The sequence below is a fragment of the Hyperolius riggenbachi genome, chromosome 2, assembly GCF_040937935.1.
Source record: "Hyperolius riggenbachi isolate aHypRig1 chromosome 2, aHypRig1.pri, whole genome shotgun sequence".
NCBI lineage: Eukaryota > Metazoa > Chordata > Amphibia > Anura > Hyperoliidae > Hyperolius > Hyperolius riggenbachi.
The window spans coordinates 349,152,428-349,175,749 of record NC_090647.1 but is presented as its reverse complement, the minus strand read 5'-3'; the positions used below and the strand labels follow the sequence as shown (position 1 = coordinate 349,175,749).

General features: G+C 44.6%; 1 protein-coding gene across 1 annotated transcript in view; it reads right to left on the bottom strand.

The window, feature by feature from the left end:
- Window positions 1–760: 760 nt before the first annotated feature.
- Window positions 761–23,322, bottom strand: part of LOC137544466 (N-fatty-acyl-amino acid synthase/hydrolase PM20D1-like) — a 76,985-nt gene continuing 54,423 nt past the window's right edge. Inside the window, exons 4-5 of the mRNA XM_068265548.1 lie at window positions 3,172–3,271; window positions 761–1,074 (exon numbers count right to left, since the gene is read on the bottom strand). Coding sequence (XP_068121649.1) covers window positions 3,260–3,271 — 12 coding nt within the window. The 3' untranslated portion in view covers window positions 761–1,074; window positions 3,172–3,259. The remainder of the gene's footprint in view (window positions 1,075–3,171; window positions 3,272–23,322) is intronic.

The window sequence follows — 23,322 nt, the reverse complement described above, 5'->3', positions numbered from 1 at the left end:
GTGATTGTGTGCAAATGGTGGTCTGGGGGGTGGGCAGGGGGGGGTCTGAGGGGTACTGTGGGCGATCAGGGGGCAGGGGGGGGCAGATCAGTGTGTTTGGGTGCAGACTAGGGTGGCTGCAGCCTGCCCTGGTGGTCCCTCGGACACTGGGACCACCAGGGCAGGAGGCAGCCTGTATAATACACTTTGTAAACATTACAAAGCGTATTATACGCTTCCTATCCGGGGATCGTCGGGTTAACAACCCGCCGGCGCTTCCGATTGGCCGGCGGGTTGACGTCGCGGGTGGGCGGAGCCTATTGCCGGTGGATGCGCGCGCATCCCAGCGCGCGATCCCCGGCCAGAGAGTGCCCCAGGACCTGACGCCAATCTGCGTTACGTGGTCCTGGGGCTGCCACTTTGCCGCCGCCAATATGAAGTAGGCGGTCGGCAAGTGGTTAATTAACCAACCTTAGAAAAAAAATCAACAACACTATAATAAGAATGATTTGTGTTTCTATTTTCCTTATTGGTCAAAAATGTATCAAGCCATTTTAAGAAGTCACACAAGAAATAAATTATATTAATAGCTGCCATTTTGCTTCCCCTTCACATACCAGTTTTCATTTCATTAGATTCAGGTTTTACAATAAATACAAAATAGTAAAGTATTTCACTTTCCTGAGTTAGGCCAGAAACCCACTAGGAGCACTTTCTAAGCGCTAGTGATTTGAAAAAGCTCTTACTAATGCAATGCTATGTATATTTTGATAATATCACATCGCTCAAGTGGGATCACACCCATAGCATTACATTAGCAAGAGCTTTTCAAATCACAAAGCGCTCAGAAAAACGCTCCTAGTGGGTTTCTGGCCTTACATATGGTGAGAAAAGACAGGCTATTGTTGATGCTTGCTTGGTTGTCTAACGATGCCACCAGACAGTTTCCCATTGCTATAGTTCTCTATAGCTCGTGAATGGCTTGATGAGCCACAGGAACTTTATCAGAATCTGCATTTTGGATGAGCTGATAGTAAAACTGGACAAGTTGTTTTAAAGTTCTTCAGTGAAATGCGCTCATTCAGGCCATGAATCCTAGAAAGTGAAGCAAAAACAGTATTTTAACCACAGCTAGCAGCGTCATGTAAACATTTTTCCATTAATCTAACCCACTACACTGTACAAAATTCAGCTGAGAATCGAGCATGTGTACAGGTGTCACCCAGGAAGAGCTTTAACCACTTAGCTACCAGCTAACGCTGATAGGCGGCGGCTGGTCGTTTGTGGTTTTACATTCCATGTCAGTTCACGGAGAGTGTCTCCGTGAACTGCCTGCGAGCCTCCGATCGCGGCTCGCAGGCTAATTGTAAACACGCGGGGAAGAAATCCCGCTGTTTACATCAATACAGCAGCGCGCAAAGGAGATCGGCGATCCCCGGCCTCTGATTGGCCGGGGATCGCCGCCGTGTGATGGGCTGAAGCCTATCAGAGGCGGCGCAGGACACATCGCCATCCTGTGCCACCCATGGAGGGAGAGGTAGGGAGGGAAGGAGAGGGAGGGAGGAATCGCGCTGCGGAGGGGGGCTTTGAGGAGCCCCCCCTGCTCGGCCACACGGAGCGGCGGCGATCAGACCTCCTCAGCAGGTCATCCCCCTAGTGGGGAAAAAGGGGGGAAGTCTGATCGCCCTGTAAATATCGCCCTGTAAATATCGCCATATTTATTTCCATATATACCATATATACCAGTTGCCTGGCTATTCAGCTAATTCTCTGCCTCTAATACTTTCAGCCATAGGCCCTGAACATGCATGCAAGAGATCAGGTGTTTCTGACAAATTTGACAGATATGACAAGATTAGCTGCATGCTGGTTCCTGGTGTGATTCAGACACTTCTTTAGCCAAATAGACCAGCAGGGCTGCCAGGCAACTGGTATTGCTTAAAAGGAAATAAAGATGGCAGCCTCCATATACCTCTCACTACAGTTCTCCTTAAACGGTACTGATCTCCAAGTGCATTGTTCCCCTCTTTTAAGCCTTGTTTCCATGTCCGCACTGTGGGCAATGCTGGTGGACAGCCCAATGTAAGGCACTGCATTGCTCTGCAATTTTCTGTGAAGTGGTTGCGATCTCATTCATTTGTGATGGATGGAATTGCACCGGGAATGTGCCAGAATGCATGTAACCATGTTCTGAGATTCCATGTGAATCCCAACGCATGGATGTAGACATGAAAGAGTGCACTCTAATCACTTCTGATGTCCCTGCGGATCGCATCACTGGGTGTTGCCAAAAACATTGCTGAAATTGTGTAAGTGGAAACGAGACCTTACCCCCTCCTGCCTGAAGCAGCTTTGTCATGCTTAGTCGTCCCTCCCCCATAGAAATAGGCATCACTCTGCCAGAGCAGAACAAGGTATCTGTACCTGAGGGATTAATCCCTTGTGGCAACAGCAGTTGAAGGTGTGTACACATCATATACGTGTCAGGAGGTAAAGCACCTGTCTTTGGTTAAGTTGTTATCGCCCAGGGTGATGTTTCCTTAACTTGTTCAACAGATGAACCAAACACACACACACTGACAGAAAGACTGGAGTGAACAAGAATGACTTTAGGGGCTTATTTACAATAGGAGTACTCCACGCCAGTGCTTCCCAACAATGTCCTCAAGTACCACCAACAGTGCATGTTTTGTAGAAATCCACCCACAGGGGTAGTTAATCACCTCCGCTGAGACACTAATTAACTTACCTGGGAATGTTTGTTTGCCGTGGGCTTTGAAGACAAGGGCCCATATGCAATTAACTTTTTCTTGCGAGTTTTCTCCTAGGAGATAATTTTTCATCTATTTAAAATAACTTTTCAGCATTTTGCAACTAAAAAAGTACCACAAAGTAGATGAAAAAAAGTACTATCAAAACTATTCAGAGAATTTTCTTGCTTGCTGGTGGCTTAAAAGGCATTTTATTGACAATTTTGAAAATATAACATAGGAGAAAACGCAGGAGAAAAAGTTAATTGCATATGGGCCAGGGTTGGGAAGTACTGCTCTACACTAAAGCTGCTGTTCATTTAACAAACAACTGGAGGTTCAGAGGGACATGAAAAAATAGAGCCTTCTCCTGAACCTAACTGGGTTGCTGAAATAGAGGTGAAAAGTAATTATATATTGAACCAGCCCTCCTGAATCTTACCTGCTCACATCTTCAGGTTTTAGCACAAAAGGGCTAAAGCGATAGATGCTGTCCGTTAAGTTGACAAAATGTCGGCTATCAGTATTTCCTACACAGACACCTAGAAAGCAATACATGATATAAATTAGTTCACTGAATATTCTCACATTCTCGTTTTAATACTGTTGAAACCTTTTGTTATTGTAACTGAGCATTTTCCATGCCTATAATGCTTTCTCTGCTGGAATTTAAAACTTGAAGCTGAATTGAAAGTTATTTTGCCCGCTATCCATCGCTAATCTTTTCATTCTAGCATTGTAAGCAGTTATGTTTTTTTTTTTTTAATTTTTTTTTATTTACACTGCAAGAGCTGAAAAAAAGCTAAACTAGGACAGCATTCACATGCAAAAAAATGTGGGACTTGTACATTTTCAAATATCAAATCACTATGCATACAATGAACATGAATGAAGATTTCAACTTCTGTTTAAAAATTGCAGAAAAAAAAACTACTTTTTGTAGCACACCGTAAATTATTTTAGAACGTTCGGATTTGTTTGTATAAGGCTATTTAGAATATTTACAGAAAAACATGTAACAAACATACAAACAACAAAAACCTTGCCACTGGATGATGAAGGTTCGAGGCGCCCAAAAATATCTCTCTCTCAGAGTATAAAGAAAGTTATAAAGACAAATAAATACATGAGGCATCCTACTTCTCCAGATGAACCAACCCAGAAAAACAAGGGCCCAGATCAGGCAAGGTTTACTGAAGCACAATAAAAAGACATTGTGTTTCTAGGGTCTCTGCCTGCTTCCTATGGTCAATAAGGTGCCTTAGGGATTCAGTTTACAGCCTGGGCGCAAGCAAAAAAAAACATTGCCACTGGATGGGCTACTAACTAACTTTAAACTAAACTTTAAAGTGGAACTGAAAACTGATTAAAAACTAAGAGTTTCACTTACCTGGGGCTTCTGCCAGCCCTCTGCAGCTGGCCTGTTCCCACACAGCCACTCACCGATGCTCTGGTCCCACGCCGTGGCTCACTTTCACTTTGCGCAGTTGGGGTGGGGGGGTGGGGGACTACGCCCGCGCGGCCCTGGCTGTGCACCTCTTTGTTCTCGTTCCCGTAGCCGGACACATACTGTGCAGGCACAGTAGAGACTTTTTTCGTACTGTGCAGGGTGCTCCTGGCCAGGGCGCAATGGAGGTCGACTTAGAAGTCGACCTCCATTAGGGGAGGAATGGAGGATCGGTCCAAGACTGCGTGGGCACAGGTCGGCTGCAAGGGGCTGGCAGAAGCCCCAGGTAAGTGAAACTCTTATTTTTTAATCAGTTTTCAGTTCCGCTTTAAATTGAGAACTCCGCTCTACAATTTACAAGCTGCTTGTCCTGAACAAAGCAACTTCAACCACAGCAGTTTTTACCAGCATAAACAGAGCCTGTGCTCTCCCAGATCAGGATTCATTCTAGGTAAAAGCTGATCAGCCTTTTACATCCAAGGGAGAACCGCAAATCCTGGAGAGGATCTCTTTCCTGATCTGTTTTTTTTAAAAGATTTTACTCGATATTTTGGTTTTGTTAATTAAATCAACGTTGTCAATAAAAGTACGTCTGACATTGTCCATCTTGGGATGAAGTAAAGAAGGCAATAAAAAAGAAGCATTCTGCAATGGCTTTTTACACCCAAGAAAAAAGTGCTGTATCATGCAATACCAAAAATTGTGAAGCCAGTTGCGTGTGGCCCAGTATTCGTCATGGAGAGAATCTGAAGACACAACAACAAAAGTTTAAGTGATAACTTTAATGACTAACTGTACAAGATTTTCCTACAAGCTTTTGAAACTTTAAGTTTCTTCTTAAAGGGATACTGTAGGGGGGGTCGGGGGAAAATGAGTTGAACTTACCCGGGGCTTCTAATGGTCCCCCGCAGGCATCCTGTGCCTGCGCAGCCGCTCACTGATGCTCCCCCGCCTCCGGTTCACTTCTGTAATTTCTGACTTTAAAGTCAGAAAACCCCTGCGCCTGCGTTGCCGTGTCCTCGCTTCCCTTGATGTCACCAGGAGCGTACTGCGCAGGCACAGACCATACTGGGCTTGTGCTATACACTCCTGGTGACATCAGCGGGAACGAGGACACGGCAACTCAGGTGCAGGGGTTTTCTGACTTTAAAGTCGGAAATTCCAGAAGTGAGCCAGAGGCGGGGCCGGAGCATCGGGGAGTGGCTGCGCGGGCACAGGATGTCTGCGGGGGACCATTACAAGCCACGGGTAAGTTCAACTCATTTTCCCCCGACCCCCCTACAGTATTCCTTTAAGGCAGGTTTCAGAACTGATTCAGAACCATGGTGAAGTGAGACAACAGAAAAAACCCCAGCATAAAAACATAGCCACTTTCCCACCTCTACCCTCCCACGATGCTCTTTCTCGTTTTCTTCTCTTATTTCTTATATCAGTCATCAGCAAAAGAAGGTTAGGCTAACTAGGTTGATTTGGTTAAGGTAGGTGTAACAAGTTAGGCTGGATTTGCTCCAGTCCTTGGAGAGTTACTTAGTTCCAGTCTGCCTAGGGCTCCTTTTAACTGCTCATAGGCGTGAAAAGCTTTAATAACCTCTGTAGATGCTGTGAGGAGGATGTAGGGTTTCCATATTTTTTATGTTTCATGCCTTTATTTATATGAAGAATTGCCTCAAGTCTGTCCAACATCAACAGGTAGGAAAGTTCATCATGTACATCCTGTTGGGAGGGAGGAGTGGGGTAAATCCACTGGTTGAAGATGGCTTTTCTGGCAGCCATAAGGACCAGATGTGCCACATCAGGCACTGTTACATAGTTACATAGTTATTTGGGTTGAAAAAAGACATACTTCCATCGAGTTCAACCAGAGAACAAAGTACAACACCAGCCTGCTCCCACACATATCCCTGTTGATCCAGAGGAAGGTGAAAAACCCTTACAAGGCATGGTCCAATTAGCCCCAAAAGGGAAAAAATTCCTTCCCGACTCCAGATGGCAATTAGATAAAATCCCTGGATCAACATCACTGGGCATTACCTAGTAATTGCAGCCATGGATGTCTTTTAACACAAGGAAAGCATCTAAGCCCCTTTAAATGCAGGTATAGAATTTGCCATAACTACTTCCTGTGGCAATGCATTCCACATCTTTTTTTTTTAATAATCTTTTATTTCCAAAAACACAATACATTACAAAAGCGATCTGTTGTATACATAATATAGTATGGAATAATTTGTAGGCAGCAATATCTTTGTCATAACATTGCATATTAGTATAATAACAGTGTATTAGCAGTGGCCTCCTATTGAGAACTCATTAATTTGAGAACGGTCTTAACCTATGTATAAGGAGGTTATGTAGAGATCTGCAGTTTCCATATCACAGGTTCCTGAGAATCAAGTTTATAAGATTAATATCTTTAGCAGAACCTGTCAGTAGTAGCAAAATTACCTCGGCAGCTGCGAGCGGCGCGACCGTCGCTCTCGCGTCTGACGTCACGGCGGATGCCGCCACCACCTCCTCGGCATCACTTCCCACCAGGTCAGGTCTCTCCAGGGCGCATCACAGCAGAAGGGCGCGCGCGTATACAGAGGCAGGACCTTTATGCGCTGAGGAGAAAGGTCAGCTGACCGGCCGGTCAGCTGACACCTGGGGACTGACCTCTGCCATCTGATTGGCTGAGAGGTGTGGGCGGAACGGCGGAGATTACCATTGCATTTAAGTCCCGGGTTATCAGTAGTACATTGTCTACTGTTGCTGAAACTTTGCGGTTAAGCTCTCAGACCTTAGATAGTTCCGGTGTGCTTTGATCCGGGAGGAAACCGGGGATTTCGCACAAGATAGGAATTGATTGATAGCTATAATTATATATTGATATATATTGTCTTTATGTGTATGAACCTTGCCTGAACTCTCGACTATCCTTTACCTCACGATTCTGTACTCTGCCTGTCTGTCTGGTTGCCGACCCCGGCCCGACCTCGACACTGCTCTTGCCTTCTGATTCTTTACTACGCCTATCTGATTGCTGCCGACCTTGGCTATCCTCTGACTACGTACTGGTTGCCGATTCTGTACCGCTGCCTGACCGATAAGTTACCGACCCGGCCTGTACGACCTCTCCTGTCCAGGTGATAGTCCCATAGCCAGGGGCTATCACCTGGAGTGCTACTGAGTACTGTGCACCTAATCACGTGTGATCACTCTGATTAAAGTACTGACTGTTCTGTCTATCTCTGCATTATTAGTGATTCTGCAGATCACCACATAATCAAATATAGCTTCTGTATTGTTGGTGATACTGCAGATCACCAAATAATCAGAATCCTGTCACCAGCTGACACTAACCGTTACATACCAGCAGACCGATAAAGTATTATGGAGGCTCAGATTCAAGCATTAACCGCAGCCGTAGCGCAGTTAAATGCTACTGTGACATGACAACAGGCTCAGTTGAACGCCTTGACTGAAGCCGTTAATCGTTCACAGAGATCTGCATCATCATCGCCTCCCTCTCTGCTCCGTGAGCCCAAGATGGCTCTACCTGAGAAATTTTCAGGGCATAAGTCAGACTTCAGAAATTTTAGAAATAGGTGTAAATCATACTTTGAAATGAGACCCATTTCTTCAGGTTCCGAACAGCAGCGGGTAACATTGGTTAAAACCTTGCTGTCTGGGGATTCGCAGACTTGGGCCTATAACTTGCCTGAGGGTCATGAGGCATTAAGTTCAGTTCAGAATTTCTTTGATGCCATGGCGGTCATATACGATGACCCAGATATTGCAGCCACGGCAGAAAGGAATTTAAAAAGGCTACGCCAAGGACATGGTACCATAGAAGATTACGCTTCTCAGTTCAGAAAATGGGCGGTTTCCTCCAGATGGGAACATTACGCTTTACTAGATTGTTTTTTGTCAGGTTTGGCTGATTCAGTTAGTGACATCATGATCAGCCATCCTGAACCCAAAACCTTGGATGAAGCTATTACTTTAGCTATCAAGACTGATCGCAGGGTACGGTACTATAGACAAGGCAGGTCAAGGGGTACTTCCAAGACAGTAGTCTCTACCCCACAGGTCACGACTACTCTGGATGAACCAATGCAGATCGGTCATTCAAAGTTGTCGGAGACAGAGAAGACCCAAAGGCGTAAAGAGGGTCTTTGTTTATATTGTGGAGAAAGAGGCCATCTCATACAAAATTGCAGTAGGAAGGCGGAAAACTTCTCCGCCTAGGTGTAGTTGGAGGTACTACCCTAGGTGAACCCAGTTTACCTCCGAAGTTTTCTAAAATGTTAGTACCTTGTTTTGTGACATGGGAAGATCAGGTTTTTTGTACGCAGGCCTTTGTGGATTCAGGTTCTGCAGTGAATTTAATTGACTATAGTATGGTTGCTAAGTGGGGAATTCCCATCCTTCCCCTAGATAAACAGATATTCATAACTGCTATAGATGACTCTCCACTACAGAACAAGCAACCCCTCTCGCAGACTCCAATGCTCACCTGTCAGGTGGGAGTTCTGCACAGGGAGGAACTGCAATTTTATGTGTTAAAGATGTCATCCGCAATGATTGTGTTAGGACTCCCATGGTTACGTAAGCACTCACCCAAGATTGACTGGAATACAGGACAAATACTGGCCTGGTCTCCTGCTTGTCAATCTTCTTGTCTTGAGAAAGTTCCACTGTGTTCCACTGAGGTTGTAATGGAAGGGGTTCCTTCCACCTATGCAGAATTCTCAGATGTTTTCTGCCTACAAGCAGCTGATAAGCTTCCCCCACATAGATATTTCGATTGTCCCATTGATCTAAGGCCAGGTACCATGCCTCCCAGGGGCCATTTATACAACCTCTCGGGTCCAGAACAACTTGCTATGAAGAATTACATCAATGAGAACCTAGAAAAAGGGTTCATCTGTCCCTCTAAGTCACCAGCAGGGGCGGGTTTTTTCTTTGTTCAGAAAAAAGATGGTGGATTACGCCCATGTATTGATTATAGGGCGCTCAATAAGATAACAATTCCCAACCGTTATCCTTTACCTTTAATCGATGATTTGTTTCTGGGGTGCAAGTGTTCTCCAAGCTGGACCTGAGAGGGGCATATAACTTGATTCGGATTAGACAGGGGGATAAATGGAAGACCGCGTTCAACACACCCGATGGGCATTACGAGTACTTGGTGAAGCCCTTCGGGTTGTGCAATGCCCCCGCGGTATTCCAGGAGTTTGTGAATGAAATTTTTAGCAATGTTCTGGGACGTTTCGTTGTCATTTATTTTGATGATATCCTGATTTTCTCTCGCAACCTCAAGGAACACAGGGATCATGTAAAATTTGTATTGAGTAAACTCCGAGAGAATCGCCTTTATGCAAAACTAAAGAAATGTCTGTTTGAAGTGTCTGAGATGGCCTTCTTGGGGTACATCATCTCCTCGCACGGTTTGTCAATGGACCCCAAGAAAGTTTACGCAGTGCTGGAGTGGCCACAGCCTGCTGGCTTGAAAGCGCTTCAACGCTTCCTAGGTTTTGCAAACTATTATAGAAAATTTATTAAGGGATTTTCTTCAGTTGTGGCACCCCTCACCAATTTGACTAAGAAAGGGGCTGATACTTACAATTGGTCTCAGGAGGCCTGTGAGGCCTTCAATCAGCTTAAGTCCATGTTCTGTGCTGCCCCCATTTTGCATCATCCATTTATTGTGGAAGTAGATGCCTCTGAAGTTGGAGTAGAGGTTGTACTGTCCCAATATTCAGGGTCTCAGGGGCGCTTGCATCCCTGTGCATTTTGTTCCCGTAAGTTCTCTCCAGCAGAGACAAATTAAGACATCTCAAACAGGGAGCTATTGGCTATAAAAATGGCATTTGAGGAATGGTGACACTGGCTGGAGGGGACAGAACATGTTCTTACAGTTTATACAGATCACAAAGAACCTGGAATATATTGAGGGTGCGAAGAGGCTCAACCCGAGACAAGCTCGATGGGCACTCTTCTTTTCACGATTCCGATTTGTAATTACGTACAAACCAGGTAGTAAAAATGTGAAGGCCGACGCATTATCCCGATGTTTCGAACCTGAGACAGTACAGCCCTCACCCTCTGTTAACATCTTGCCAGATCACATTGTGATTGCAGCCACAGAAACCATGGAGGACTTGGCAGTCACTTTGCAGCCTTATCAGTCTGAGGCTCCAGAGGGGAAGCCAGATAGTCTATTGTTTGTGCCATTACAGCTGCGATTACAGGTGTTACAGATGTTACATAGCCACAAGAATGCAGGACATCCTGGTATAAGCAGGACGGAGGAACTGTTGTCTCGCAGTGTGTGGTGGCCTTCATGGAAAAATGACTGTAAGGACTTTGTGACTTCCTGCATTGTCTGTGCCCACAGTAAGCCATCCAGACAGGCTCCAGCGGTTATGTTACAGTCATTGCCCACTCAGAACCATGGACCCATTTATCCATGGATTTTGTGGGAGAACTCCCAAATTCTGAGGGGAATACTGTGATCTGGGTTGTCGTGGATCGTTTTAGCAAAATGGTCCATTTTGTTCCCTTGAAGAAACTGCCCTCGGCACAGGAGTTGGCAGATCTTTTTATCAATCATGTCTTCCGTCTACACGGAATACCAAGTAATATAGTGTCAGACAGAGGGGTACAGTTTGTGTCGAAATTTTGGCGGGCCTTTTGTCAACACCTGGGCCCCTTTTCTTCGGGCTTTCACCCTCAAACCAATGGTCAGACCGAGAGAATGCATCAGTCACTGGAGCAATTTCTCCGATGCTGTGTGGCTGATTCACAGCAGGATTGGGTAAAGTTTCTCCCCTTTGCGGAGTTTGCCCACAATAACCTCAGAAACTTTTCCTCAGGGTACTCTCCATTTCAGGTGGTTTATGGAAAGACACCCAAATTTTGTCCCTTGCCAACGTCAAGTTCTGTTTTTCCAGCATTGGATGACTGGCAGAAATCGTGTAAGAGAATTTGATGGTTGGTAAAAGTCAATTTGGAAAAAGCCTTTAATATACAAAAGAGACAGGCTGATAGGAAGCGTTCACCTGAGTGGGACTTTACCCCAGGAGACATGGTATGGGTATCCACACGCCACATAGCCCTAAGACAACCTTCGGCCAAATTGGGACCTAAGTATATTGGGCCGTACCCCATTGCAGAAAAGATCAATGAAGTAGCTTACAAAGGACCCTTCCAGCGACCATGAAAGGGGTTAAGTCTTTTCACGTTTCCTTGCTTATACCAGCTGTGTTAGCCCAATCCTCTTTCCCCCCCCCCCCCCGGTAATTATCAATGGTGAGCCCGAATATGAGGTAGAGGAGATTTTGGATTCTCGTAAGGTGCAGAATTCGTTACAGTATTTGGTCCACTGGAAGGGATATGGTTCTGAGGAGAGGTCATGGGTCCCAGCTCGTCATCTCCATGCTGAGGAATTAAAACAGAGATTCCACATGTTACATCCTGAAAGTGTGGGGGGGGGGGGGGAAATGTCAGTAGTAGCAAAATTACCTCGGCAGCTGAGAGCGGTGCGACCGTCGCTCTCGCGTCTGACGTCACGGCAGATGCCGCCGCCACCTCCTCGGCATCGCTTCCCACCAGGTCAGGTCTCTCCAGGGCGCATCACAGCAGAAGGGCGCGCACGCGCGCGCACACACAGAGGCAGGACCTTTATGCGCTGAGGAGAAAGGTCAGCTGACCGGCCGGTTAGCTGACACCTGGGGACTGACCTCTGCCATTTGATTGGCTGAGAGGTGTGGGCGGAACGGCGGGGATTACCCTTGCAATTAAGTCCCGGGTTGTCAGTAGTACATTGTCTGCTGTTGCTGAAACTTTGCGGTTAAGCTCTCAGACCTTAGATAGTTCCGGTGTGCTTTGATCCGGGAGGAAACTGGGGATTTCACACAAGATAGGAATGAATTGATAGCTATAATTATACATTGATATATATTGTTAATTACAACAGAGAGAAAATGTGTGCATCAACCAAGTGAACCTGACAAATCTGGCTTTGCAAATTTGGCCTATTGGCTAATCACGAGACATTGCTCATGCAAATATGCATTTGCTTTCGCATGCCTAAATATGCAGGGTCAAAAACCAAAAACCGCAAAACAGTCGCCCTGCGGGAATTAGTTCATGCTACATAGCACTATCCAGGGGCGCCACGAGGAGGCTTCCCATTGCCCCCATACAACCGGGGGGCCGCGGGGGTCCCAGGCTCTCTCACCGCCTGGAACCCACACAGAGGCACCCCGGAGGTGGAGGCTGGGGGGTGCAGGCGATCTCCCCAGCGTGGCCAGCGCCGGGAAGAGCCGCCCGCACACACCTCCCAAGATTAAAAACAGGCACTTACCTTAACGTCCATTGCGTTCTGCTATATGCGCATGACCTGGGCGCGACACATAAGGGGAGGACAGGCGCAAATAGCCTGCTCCAGGGCTCTCACCTCCTAAAACAAGCCACTCACCACTTGCCTCCAAAGAAAAGAAAATGCAATGCTAATTACAACAGAGAGAAAATGTGTGCATCAACCAAGTGAACCTGACAAATCTGGCTTTGCAAATTTGGCCTATTGGCTAATCACGAGACATTGCTCATGCAAATATGCATTTGCTTTCGCATGCCTAAATATGCAGGGTCAAAAACCAAAAACCGCAAAACAATCGCCCTGGGAGGTGTGTGCGGGCGGCTCTTCCCGGCGCTGGCCACGCTGGGGAGATCACCTGCACCCCCCAGCCTCCACCTCCGGGGTGCCACTGTGTGGGTTCCAGGCGGTGAGAGAGCCTGGGACCCCCGCGGCCCCCCGGTTGTATGGGGGCAATGGGAAGCCTCCTCATGGCTCCCCTGGATAGTGCTATGTAGCATGAACTAATTCCCGCAGGGCGATTGTTTTGCGGTTTTTGGTTTTTGACCCTGCATATTTAGGCATGCGAAAGCAAATGCATATTTGCATGAGCAATGTCTCGTGATTAGCCAATAGGCCAAATTTGCAAAGCCAGATTTGTCAGGTTCACTTGGTTGATGCACACATTTTCTCTCTGTTGTAATTAGCATTGCATTTTCTTTTCTTTGGAGGCAAGTGGTGAATGGCTTGTTTTAGGAGGTGAGAGCCCTGGAGCAGGCTATTTGCGCCTGTCCTCCCTTTATGTGTCGCACCCAGGTCATGCGCATATAGCAGAACGCAATGGACGTTAAGGTAAGTGCCTGTTTTTAATCTTGGGAGGTGTGTGCGGGCGGCTCTTCCCGGCGCTGGCCACGCTGGGGAGATCGCCTGCACCCCCCAGCCTGCACCTCCGGGGTGCCGCTGTGTGGGTTCCAGGCGGTGAGAGAGCCTGGGACCCCCGCGGCCCCCCGGTTGTATGGGGGCAATGGGAAGCCTCCTCGTGGCGCCCCTGGATAGTGCTATGTAGCATGAACTAATTCCCGCAGGGCGATTGTTTTGCGGTTTTTGGTTTTTGACCCTGCATATTTAGGCATGCGAAAGCAAATGCATATTGGCATGAGCAATGTCTCGTGATTAGCCAATAGGCCAAATTTGCAAATCCAGATTTGTCAGGTTCACTTGGTTGATGCACACATTTTCTCTCTGTTGTAATTAGCATTGATATATATTGTCTTTATGTGTATGAACCTTGCCTGAACTCTCGACTATCCTTTGCCTCACGATTCTGTACTCTGCCTGTCTGTCTGATTGCCGACCCCGGCCCGACCTCGACACTGCTCTTGCCTTCTGATTCTTTACTACGCCTATATGATTGCTGCCGATTTTGGCTATCCTCTGACTACGTACTGGTTGCCGATTCTGTACCGCTGCCTGACCGATCAGTTACCGACCCGGCCTGTACGACCTTTCCTGTTCAGGTGATAGTCCCATAGCCAGGGGCTATCACCTGGAGTGCTACTGAGTACTGTGCACCTAATCACGTGTGATCCCTCTGATTAAAGTACTGACTGTTCTGTCTATCTCTGCATTATTGGTGATTCTGCAGATCACCACATAATCAGATATAGCTTCTGCATTATTGGTGACACTGCAGATCACCAAATAATCAGAATCCTGTCACCAGCTGACACTAACCGTTACAGAACTCTTTTAAAGCTGTGGGTGATTATTGCATGCCCTCTCCTTCTTCCCACTCTCTGGTTCGGATACCCCTTGCATTTCACATCTTAATCACTCTTACTGTAAAGAACTCTTTCTTAAATAAATGGCTAAAACGTTTTCCCTCCATGCACAGATCATGTCCTCTAGTCCTTTGAGAAGGCCTAGGGACAAAAACTCATCTGCCAAGCTTTTATATTGCCCTCTGATGTATTTATACATGTTAATTAGATCCCCTCTAATACGTCTTTTCTCTAGACTAAATAAACCCAGTTTATCTAACCTTTCTTGGTAAGGGAAACCTTCCGTCCCACGTATCAATTTTGTTGCTCGTCTCTGCACCTGCTCTAAAACTGCAATAACTTTCCTGTAATGTGGTGCCCAGAACTGAATTCCATATTCCAGATGTGGCCTTACTAGAGAGTTAAACAGGGGCAATATTATGCTAGCATCTTGGGATTTTGTATTTCCCTTTTCATACATCCCAAAATGTTATTAGCTTTAGCTGTGGCTTGGCATTAAATACGATTATTTAACTTGTTGTAGATGAGTACTCCTAAGTCTGATGTCCCCAACTGTATGCCATTTATTTTGTATGGTGCTAGACCATTGGTACGACCAAAATGCATGACTTTACATTTTTCAACATTGAATTTCATCTGCCATTTATGTGCCCATATACCCATACTATCCAGAACCTGTTGCAATATTTCACTATCTTCCTGAGAGTTGATGATTCTGCATAATTTTGTATCATCTGCAAAAATAGCAACAATGCTTTCTACTGCATCTATTAGGTTATTAATAAATAAATTAACCCATTCAGGTTCCGTCGTTTTCACGTGAGAAATGTTCACCTCCCATTCATTAGCCTATAACTTTATCACTACTTATCACAATGCACTGATCTATATCTTGTTTTTTCCGCCACCAATTAGGCTTTCTTTGGGGGGGTACATTTTGCTAAGAGCCACTTTACTGTAAATGCATTTTAACAGGAAGAATAAGAAAAAAATGGAAAAATTCATTATTTCTCAGTTTTCAGCCATGATAGTTTTAAAATAATACATGCCTCCATAATTAAAACTCGCGTATTGTATTTGTCCATATGTCCCGGTTATTACACCGTTAAAATTATGTCCCTATCACAATGTATGGCGACAATATTTTATTTGGAAATAAAGGTGCATTTTTTCCATTTTGCATCTATCACTATTTACAAGTTTAAAATAAAAAAAAAATATAGAAATATTTCATCTTTACATTGATATTTAAAAAGTTTAGACCCTTAGGTAAATATTTACATGTTTTTTTTTATTGTAATGGTTTTTTTTTTATACTAAACATTTTATTTGGGTACTTTTGGGAGGGTGGGAGGTAAACAATAGATTTATAATGTAAATGTGTGTTAATTCTTTTTGTTTGTTTTTTTCAGGTGTCGTTTTACTTTTTGGCCACAAGATGGCGGCCATGAGTTGTTTACATGACGTCACTCTAAGCGTAGCACGCGCTTAGAGTGACGCATCGGGAAGGAGACGGCCAGAAAAAGCTCAGCTTCCGAGAGAAGCTGTCGCTCTTTCAGCGGGGGAGAGGAATCAATGATCGGGCTCCATAGCTCGATACATTGATTCCTTGGCTACCGAATCCGCGGCCGGGAGTGCGCGTGCACGCGCACGATCGGCCGCGGGGGCGCTTCCTGGAAGTAGAAACTACGTCCAGGAACCAAAATAGGTTAAAGAGCACTGGACCCAGTACAGACCCACTGCTAACAGTCACCCATTTTGAGTATGATCCATTGACCACAACTCTTTGTTTTCTGTCCATTAGCCAGTTCCCTATCCATGCACACAGACTCTTCCCCAGTCCTTGCATCCTCAACTTTTGCACCAGACTTTTGTGGGGAACAGTGTCGAAGGCCTTTGCAAAGTCCAAGTATATCACATCTACAGCATTCCCAATATCCACATTAGCGTTCTCTACCTCATAAAAGCTGAGCATGTTAGTCAAACAGGACCTGTCTTTAGTAAACCCATGCTGATGCTGAGAAATAAGATTATTTTCTACTGTGAAGTCATGTATAGTATCTCTTATTAACCCTTCAAATAGTTTGCATACAACTGATGTTAAGCTTACAGGTCTATAATTTCCTGGATCTGATTTTTTGCCTTTCTTAAAGCGGAACTGTAGATACAAATTAAACACATTGTTTCACTTACCTGGGGCTTCTGCAAGCCCCCAGCAGCTGTCCTGTCCCGCGCCGAGTCTCCACGAGTATCCGTTCCCCTGCCGCCGCTCCGTTCCGTACCTCGACTTATAAGTCGAGGCCAGTGCAGCCCTGCCAAGCGTATCCTTTCTTCGCATTCCCCTCTGCAATAGCGGGGAATGCGAAGAAAGGATACACGTGGCCAGAGACACGCAGGCGCAGTGGCCCGACGGCAAAACCGAAAGTAGTTGGTGGCGTGAGAACGGAGACTCGTCGAGGAGCGGCGCAGGACAGGATGGCTGCTGGGGGCTTGGTGAAGCCCCAGGTAAGTGAAACAATGTGTTTAATTTGTATCTACAATTTCGCTTTAAATAATGGGAAAACATGGGCTGTACGCCGATCCACTGGGACTCTGCCAGTTGAAAGAGAGTCACAAAAGATAAGATAAAGGGTTTTATCTATAACTGAACTTAATTCCCTTAGGACCCAAGGATGCATGCCATGCCATCCTGGCCAGGTGCCTTGTCTATTTTTAATTTATTTAGTCTTGCCTTCACTTCTTCCTGCGTTAAAGGGGAACTGAAGTAAGAGGTATAAGGAGGCTGCCATATTTATTTCCTTTTAATCAATAACAGTTGCCTGGCAGCCCTGCTGGTCTATTTCTCTGCAGTAGTATCTGAATAACACCAGAAACAAGCATGCAGCTAGTCTTGTCAGCTCTGACTTTAAAGTCTAAAACACCTGATCTGCTGCATGCTTGTTCAGGGGCTATGGCTAATAGTATTAGAGGCAGAGGATCAGCAGGGCTGTCAGGTAGCTGGTATTGCTTAAAAGGAAATAAACATGGCAGCCTCCATATACCTCTCTCTTCAGTTCCCCTTTAAGTATTTAATATTACAATTGGAAGATTAATACTCTTCTGCCTCTGTAATTTGCAACAGTGATATTTCCCTTGTGAAGATAGAAGCAAAGAAAGCATTTAATAACTCTGCCTTACCTTGGTCATTCACCATTGAGTTCTCCCCCCCCCCCCCCCCTCATCCTTTAGGAGTCCAATACAGTCAACCTTTCTTTTTTTTTAGAGTTAATGTACTTGTAAAACTTCTTTGGGTTAGATTTGATATCCCTAGGGATTTGATTTTCAGCTTCAATCTATGCCAGCCTAATTTCTTTTTTACAACTTTTATTGCACTCCTTATAATTGCTTAATTCAGCCTCGGTCCCCTCCTGTTTTAGGACCTTATAGGCATTCTTTTCCCCCTTCATTTTATCTCTAACCTTTCTATTCATCCATAGAGGCCTTTTTTTATTACTAGACATTTTGTTTCCATATGGGATATACCTACTACAATATTGATTGAGAATAAGTTTAAAAGCTTGCCATTTCCCTTCAGTGTTCTCCCCTTGTAGTACATTATCCCAGTTCACCAAACTTAGTGCCTGCCTGAGTTGATTGAACTTTGCTTTTTTAAAATTCATAGTTTTAGTGGTCCCGCTGCCCCGTGGTCTATCAGTCACCAGATCAAACGTTATCATGTACAACACAAGACTGTGCAAAAGGGCACTGAAGATTGCAAGTGACCCCTCTCACCCAGGTCACCGCTTCTTCAGCCCACTACCTCTGGGCAGACGGCTGCGGGTCATATCCACCAAAACCACCAGACATAGGAACTCTTTTTTTTCCCTTCGGCTGTTAACCTCCTGAACTCCCTCCACATTTTTCCACTAACCATCAGCGCTCCACCACCTGCTGAGTTTTGACTAGAGTAATGGTCTCGGGCAACCTGTCAAACGGACAACGATAATTGAACTGAACTGAGCATATGTATTCTCGTGCCACTTTCGGGAGAGCTTATTGTGTTCGCTATGTTTTTTTTGTGCTGCTGACGTTATAGTGTGTATGTATGTATTATGCCTTTCCCTATCACTATTTTACTGTTTTACTGTAGCCCTGTAAACGGCATCTTCTTTGACCTCCTGCACCTCTGAGCTATGTATTGTGCCAAACCCAATTCCGGGCATGACCCAGTCATGCTTGGCGAAATAAACGATTCTGATTCTGATCATGTTGTGATCACTATTTCCCAAATGTTCTTGAACCTGCACATTTGATACATTATCTGGTCTATTTGAAAGGATCAAATCCAGTAATGCATTCCCCTCGTTGGTTCCGTTACCATTTGAGTCAGGTAACTGTTCTGTAGTGATGCCAGAAATCTGCTGCCAGAATGGGTAGCCTCAATACTCCAGTCAATGTCTGGAAAGTTGAAGTCACCCATAACTATGAACTCATTTTTACTTGCAGCTATTTCAATCTGCTGTAGTAATTGCAGTTCTGTAGCTTCATGAATATGTGGTGGCCTGTAGCATACCCCGATGAGCAATTGACAACCTTTATTTCCACCATGAATATTTACCCAAACGGACTCCACATCTTCGCAACCCTTATCCATCTCATCGTTTAGGACAACTGTAAAAGAGTTCTTAACAAAGAGACAAACCCCTCCACCTTGTTTCCCTGTTCTATCCTTCCTAAACACATTGTATCCCTCTAAATTTGCTATCCAGTCATGGCTTTCATCCATTCATGTCTCTGTTATTCCCACAATGTCATAGCCTTTGTCAAACAGAATGAACTCTAGTTCGTCTATTTTATTTGCAAGGCTCCGAGCATTGGTTACCATGTACTTTATATTTTTACCACCACATTTTCCAATTTTGGTTACCTGAAATGGGCTACTTGAAGTTTTACCAACCTCTTTACTCTTTACACTGTCCCCACCCCCCTCTCCACCCCCATAATGTTAGGCTACCACTGTCTTTTTATCTTATCTTGTCTACATATTGAGACTTTACCCTCCGGCCTCCCCCTAGATCTTAGTTTAAAATCTCCTCCAACCGTTTAGCCATCTTCTCCCCCAATGTAGCTGCACCCTCCCCATTAAGGTGCAGCCTATCTCTGCTGTAGAACCTGTAGCCAACTGCAAAGTCTGCCCAGTTCTCCAGGAACCCAAACCCCTCCTTCCTACACCAATTTCTCAGCCACTTATTTAACTCCCTAAGCTCCCTCTGTCTCTCAGATGTAGCACGTGGCACTGGCAGTATTGCAGAAAACACCACCTTGGAGGTGCTGCTTAAAGAGAAACTCAGACTAAAAAATGAACTTTATCCCAATCAGTAGCTGATACCCCCTTTTACATGAGAAATCTATTCCTTTTCACAAACAGACCATCAGGGGCCGCTGTATGACTGATATTGTGGTGAAACCCCTCCCACAAGTAACCCCTCCCACAAGAAAAGTTCGAACTTTTGTGGGAAATAGCGGTTTACAGCTGTTTCCAACTGCCAAAAACCATGCAGCAGCTACATCACCTGCCAACAGTAAAATGTTCACTGGAGTTCCTCTTTAAGTTTATCTCCAAGTATCTCCATGTACCTGTTGTATTCTCTTCTCCTGTGCAAGTCGTGTCAATATAATTAAACAGAAAAAAAATGGGTGTCAGTTATTGATTCTTGCAAATCTTTCCCAAGAACTGAGTCACTTCTTCCCAGAACCGTAAAATGAACGAACAGGTCCATACACAGTGATATAGATCTTAATCAACCACTGCACATTTAGGATAAATATGGTTCTGATCCAGTTATGTATGATGCATGAAAAAGAAACCTAATATTTCAAAAGCTTGCAATAAACCACGTATAGCTAGTCATTAAAGGTATTACCAGAATCAACGTTTGTTGGATTGATGTCTGCATAAAAAACAAACTGAAAAACAAAAACAAACTGATTCATCTTATCGGTGTCGGATTGGATGCATAATCGCCTCCCCTGTCAAACCCAGAAATTATTTCATGTGTATTTAGTTTTAGTAAAATTACTATTTGTAAGCCTAGCAGTTACATAACACTGAACTTTGACAAATTCAGATACCATTGACAGGACAGGATGACCTAACTGCAATCTCTTGTCCCAATAAAGATCATATTTAGTGTAAAGGGGCACATACAAATATTTGTAACCAGGTAACCTGAAACCCAATTTGTTTTTGTTAAAGTGCAACCGAATACAATTTAAGCAGAAGGCAATGAAATACAACCCAATAATATACCGGTAATAACATTAGTAAAGCACTTAGGACTCAAAATGCATAAATAAATCTCAGATCAACACACAGTTGGTTGCAGGGTGAACTTAGTTATAGAGGAAATCAGTCAAGTGTTCATAAATGCCAGACTAAATAGGTGATTTTTAAGTTTGGACTTAAATGCCTTTAGGGATGGAGATGCCCTGATTGGATGTGGAAAGGAGTTCTAAAGGGTAGGGGCAGCATGACAAAAGGCTCTGGCTACAAAAGTTTTGAGGTGGACTCAGGGGTGACCAAGTTACTTGTTGATCTGAGAGGTTGTGAAAGGTGTGATTTAGCTGAATAAATACTTCAGGTATCCAGGGCCTAAATTGTGTAGAGATTTGAATGTTCTCCATTGTTACGGGAAGCCAGTGGAGTGGGCGAAGAATCTATGTTATTCGGCAATGACAAAATGAAAATACAATTTAAAGCAGAACGCAAGGAAAATATGAATTATTCTTTAGACTAGGTGTTAAGAATTATATACTGCCTTATCCTGCCTGCTGATGGCAGTATTGGCTTGGAGTGCCCTGGACTTTCATTGTGCCACCAGCATAGGGCTTCGTGAACTTTAAAGTGGATCCGAGATGAACTTGTATTCATTGCATACTTGTGTTCCTTACATATAGTTTATAGGGCATTCCTCAAGCCAAATACTTTATTTTTTGTTTTAATACTCTTATTCTCTATAAACTAAACAAGCCTCGCCCGCAGCTTCTCCAAAACGCCAAGGCACTCAGACCCATGTAGCAAGGGCTTATGGGTGCTCAGTCTGGGCATGAGGAGGAGGAGGAGGTTACTAGCCAGAGATTTCACAGGGGGGAGTGAATTTTTCACAGGCTGAGGGGTGGATATGCAGTTGCAGATTACCTGTGTAATGATGACAAACAGAACTTGGCCACTCTCATTGTATCACAGGAATAAATCATCATAAACTGCTGAAGCTGTAAGCAGACAGATTTGCTGTGTAATTTAAACTTTAGATACGATATATAGACAAGTTACTTGTTATAGTTAGTTTTTCATCTCGGATCCGTTTCAAAGATGAAAAAGTAACTATTACAAATAACTTGTCTATATATCTTATCTAAAGTTTAGATAGTTTACACAGCAAATCTAGCTGCAAACAGCTTTAAGAGTTTATGATTATTTATTGCTGTGATACAATGAGGGCAGCCGTGTTCTGTTTGTCACATTGTTACAGGCCTGAGGGCTGGAGATCCTATCAGCTTGCCTGTGTGTAAATTCAGTCCCCTCTCCTTCTCCCTCCTCCCCTCTGCCTCTGAAATCCTCTGAAATCTCTGGCTAGTAACCTCCTCCTCCCCCTGCCCAGACTGAGCTCCCATAAGCTCTCGCTACAGTGCCTAGGCTCTATGAAAAGCTGAGGGCAAGGCTTGTTTAGTTTATAGGGAATTACAGTATTAAAACAAAAATAGTATTTTGCTTGAGGAATGCCCTATAAACTATATGAAAGGAACACACTTATGCAATGAGTAAAAGTTTATCTCGGATCCACTTTAAGCAGCCCTGGAGTTCTGCCATCCACCAGCAGGTGGCTGCATGCGGTCTGTGAGAAAGACCTGCAGTTATTGATCTGGCCTGTGGGTGGTTCAGGAGCACATTCTGCAAGATCACATCACCAGCTGCTTCCTGTTAATAATCCCACTAATTACCTGGACTATTTCAGACTGCCTTCTGCTCCAGGCAGTTGACAGAATATTGTAGTAACTTGCAGACCTGAGCCTCTGGACATTCCTTGTATTCGTTACCTGATCTGAACCTGTTCCCTGTTATATCTGTATTTGAACTTGCTTACCTGTTGCTGACCCTGCTCTCCGGTTTTGACTGATTCTGCTTGCTCCTTTGGTACTTCGTATGATTGTACATATCTGTATATTGTAAATATCTTTTGTATATATTGTGGTAAACTTAGCTAGATAGATTAGTCAGGGTGTTATACATATATTTGTGTGTTCACCGTTTTCCTGGGTTGTAGCGTGCTGTGCATGTAGTTGCTTTATATTTGCACTGTCAGTTTGTATGCACAATCTGGTTCTAATAAATGCTTATTGCACTTTATACTTTGCTTCAGTGTCTGTCACTGAACACTGTGGTCATCACCTGTTCCTCCGTTCAGGTTTGTAACACTAGGTATGTATGGAATAAGGAATGCTATATTTTAAATGTTCAGTCTTAACCTCCTTGCCGCGCGGCGCGGCGGGTAGCAGCGAATCGGCGGTGAGCGGCGGTGATCGCATACTACACGCAGCTAGCAAAGTGCTAGCTGCGTGTAGGAAAAAAAATGTATGAAAATCGGCCCAGCGGGGCCTGAGAAATCCTCCTGCACAGGTTACCCCGAACTGTGTTCGGGATAACCGGCAAGGAGGTTAATGAATACCCTATTTCTGACTCGTTCAGTTTTTTAGCTAGCTTGATAAAGGCAAATTTATAGTGGGGATAATGGAGACTGGCATCTTTATTATTTTTATGCCCACTGCCTGGCTGTTATGCTGATCATTTGCCTTCTGCAGTGGGAGTCACTAGCAACAAGCATGCAGTCATTGGATCACAGCACATGAACTGCATTCTCATTGTTATTCAGTGTACTAGAAGCAAAGGATCAGCACAACCACCAGGCAAATAAGATTAAGTATGGTAGACTCTGTAGCGTTTTCACTACATGTTTCCATAAAGGAGAGGAGAGCGCACAGACC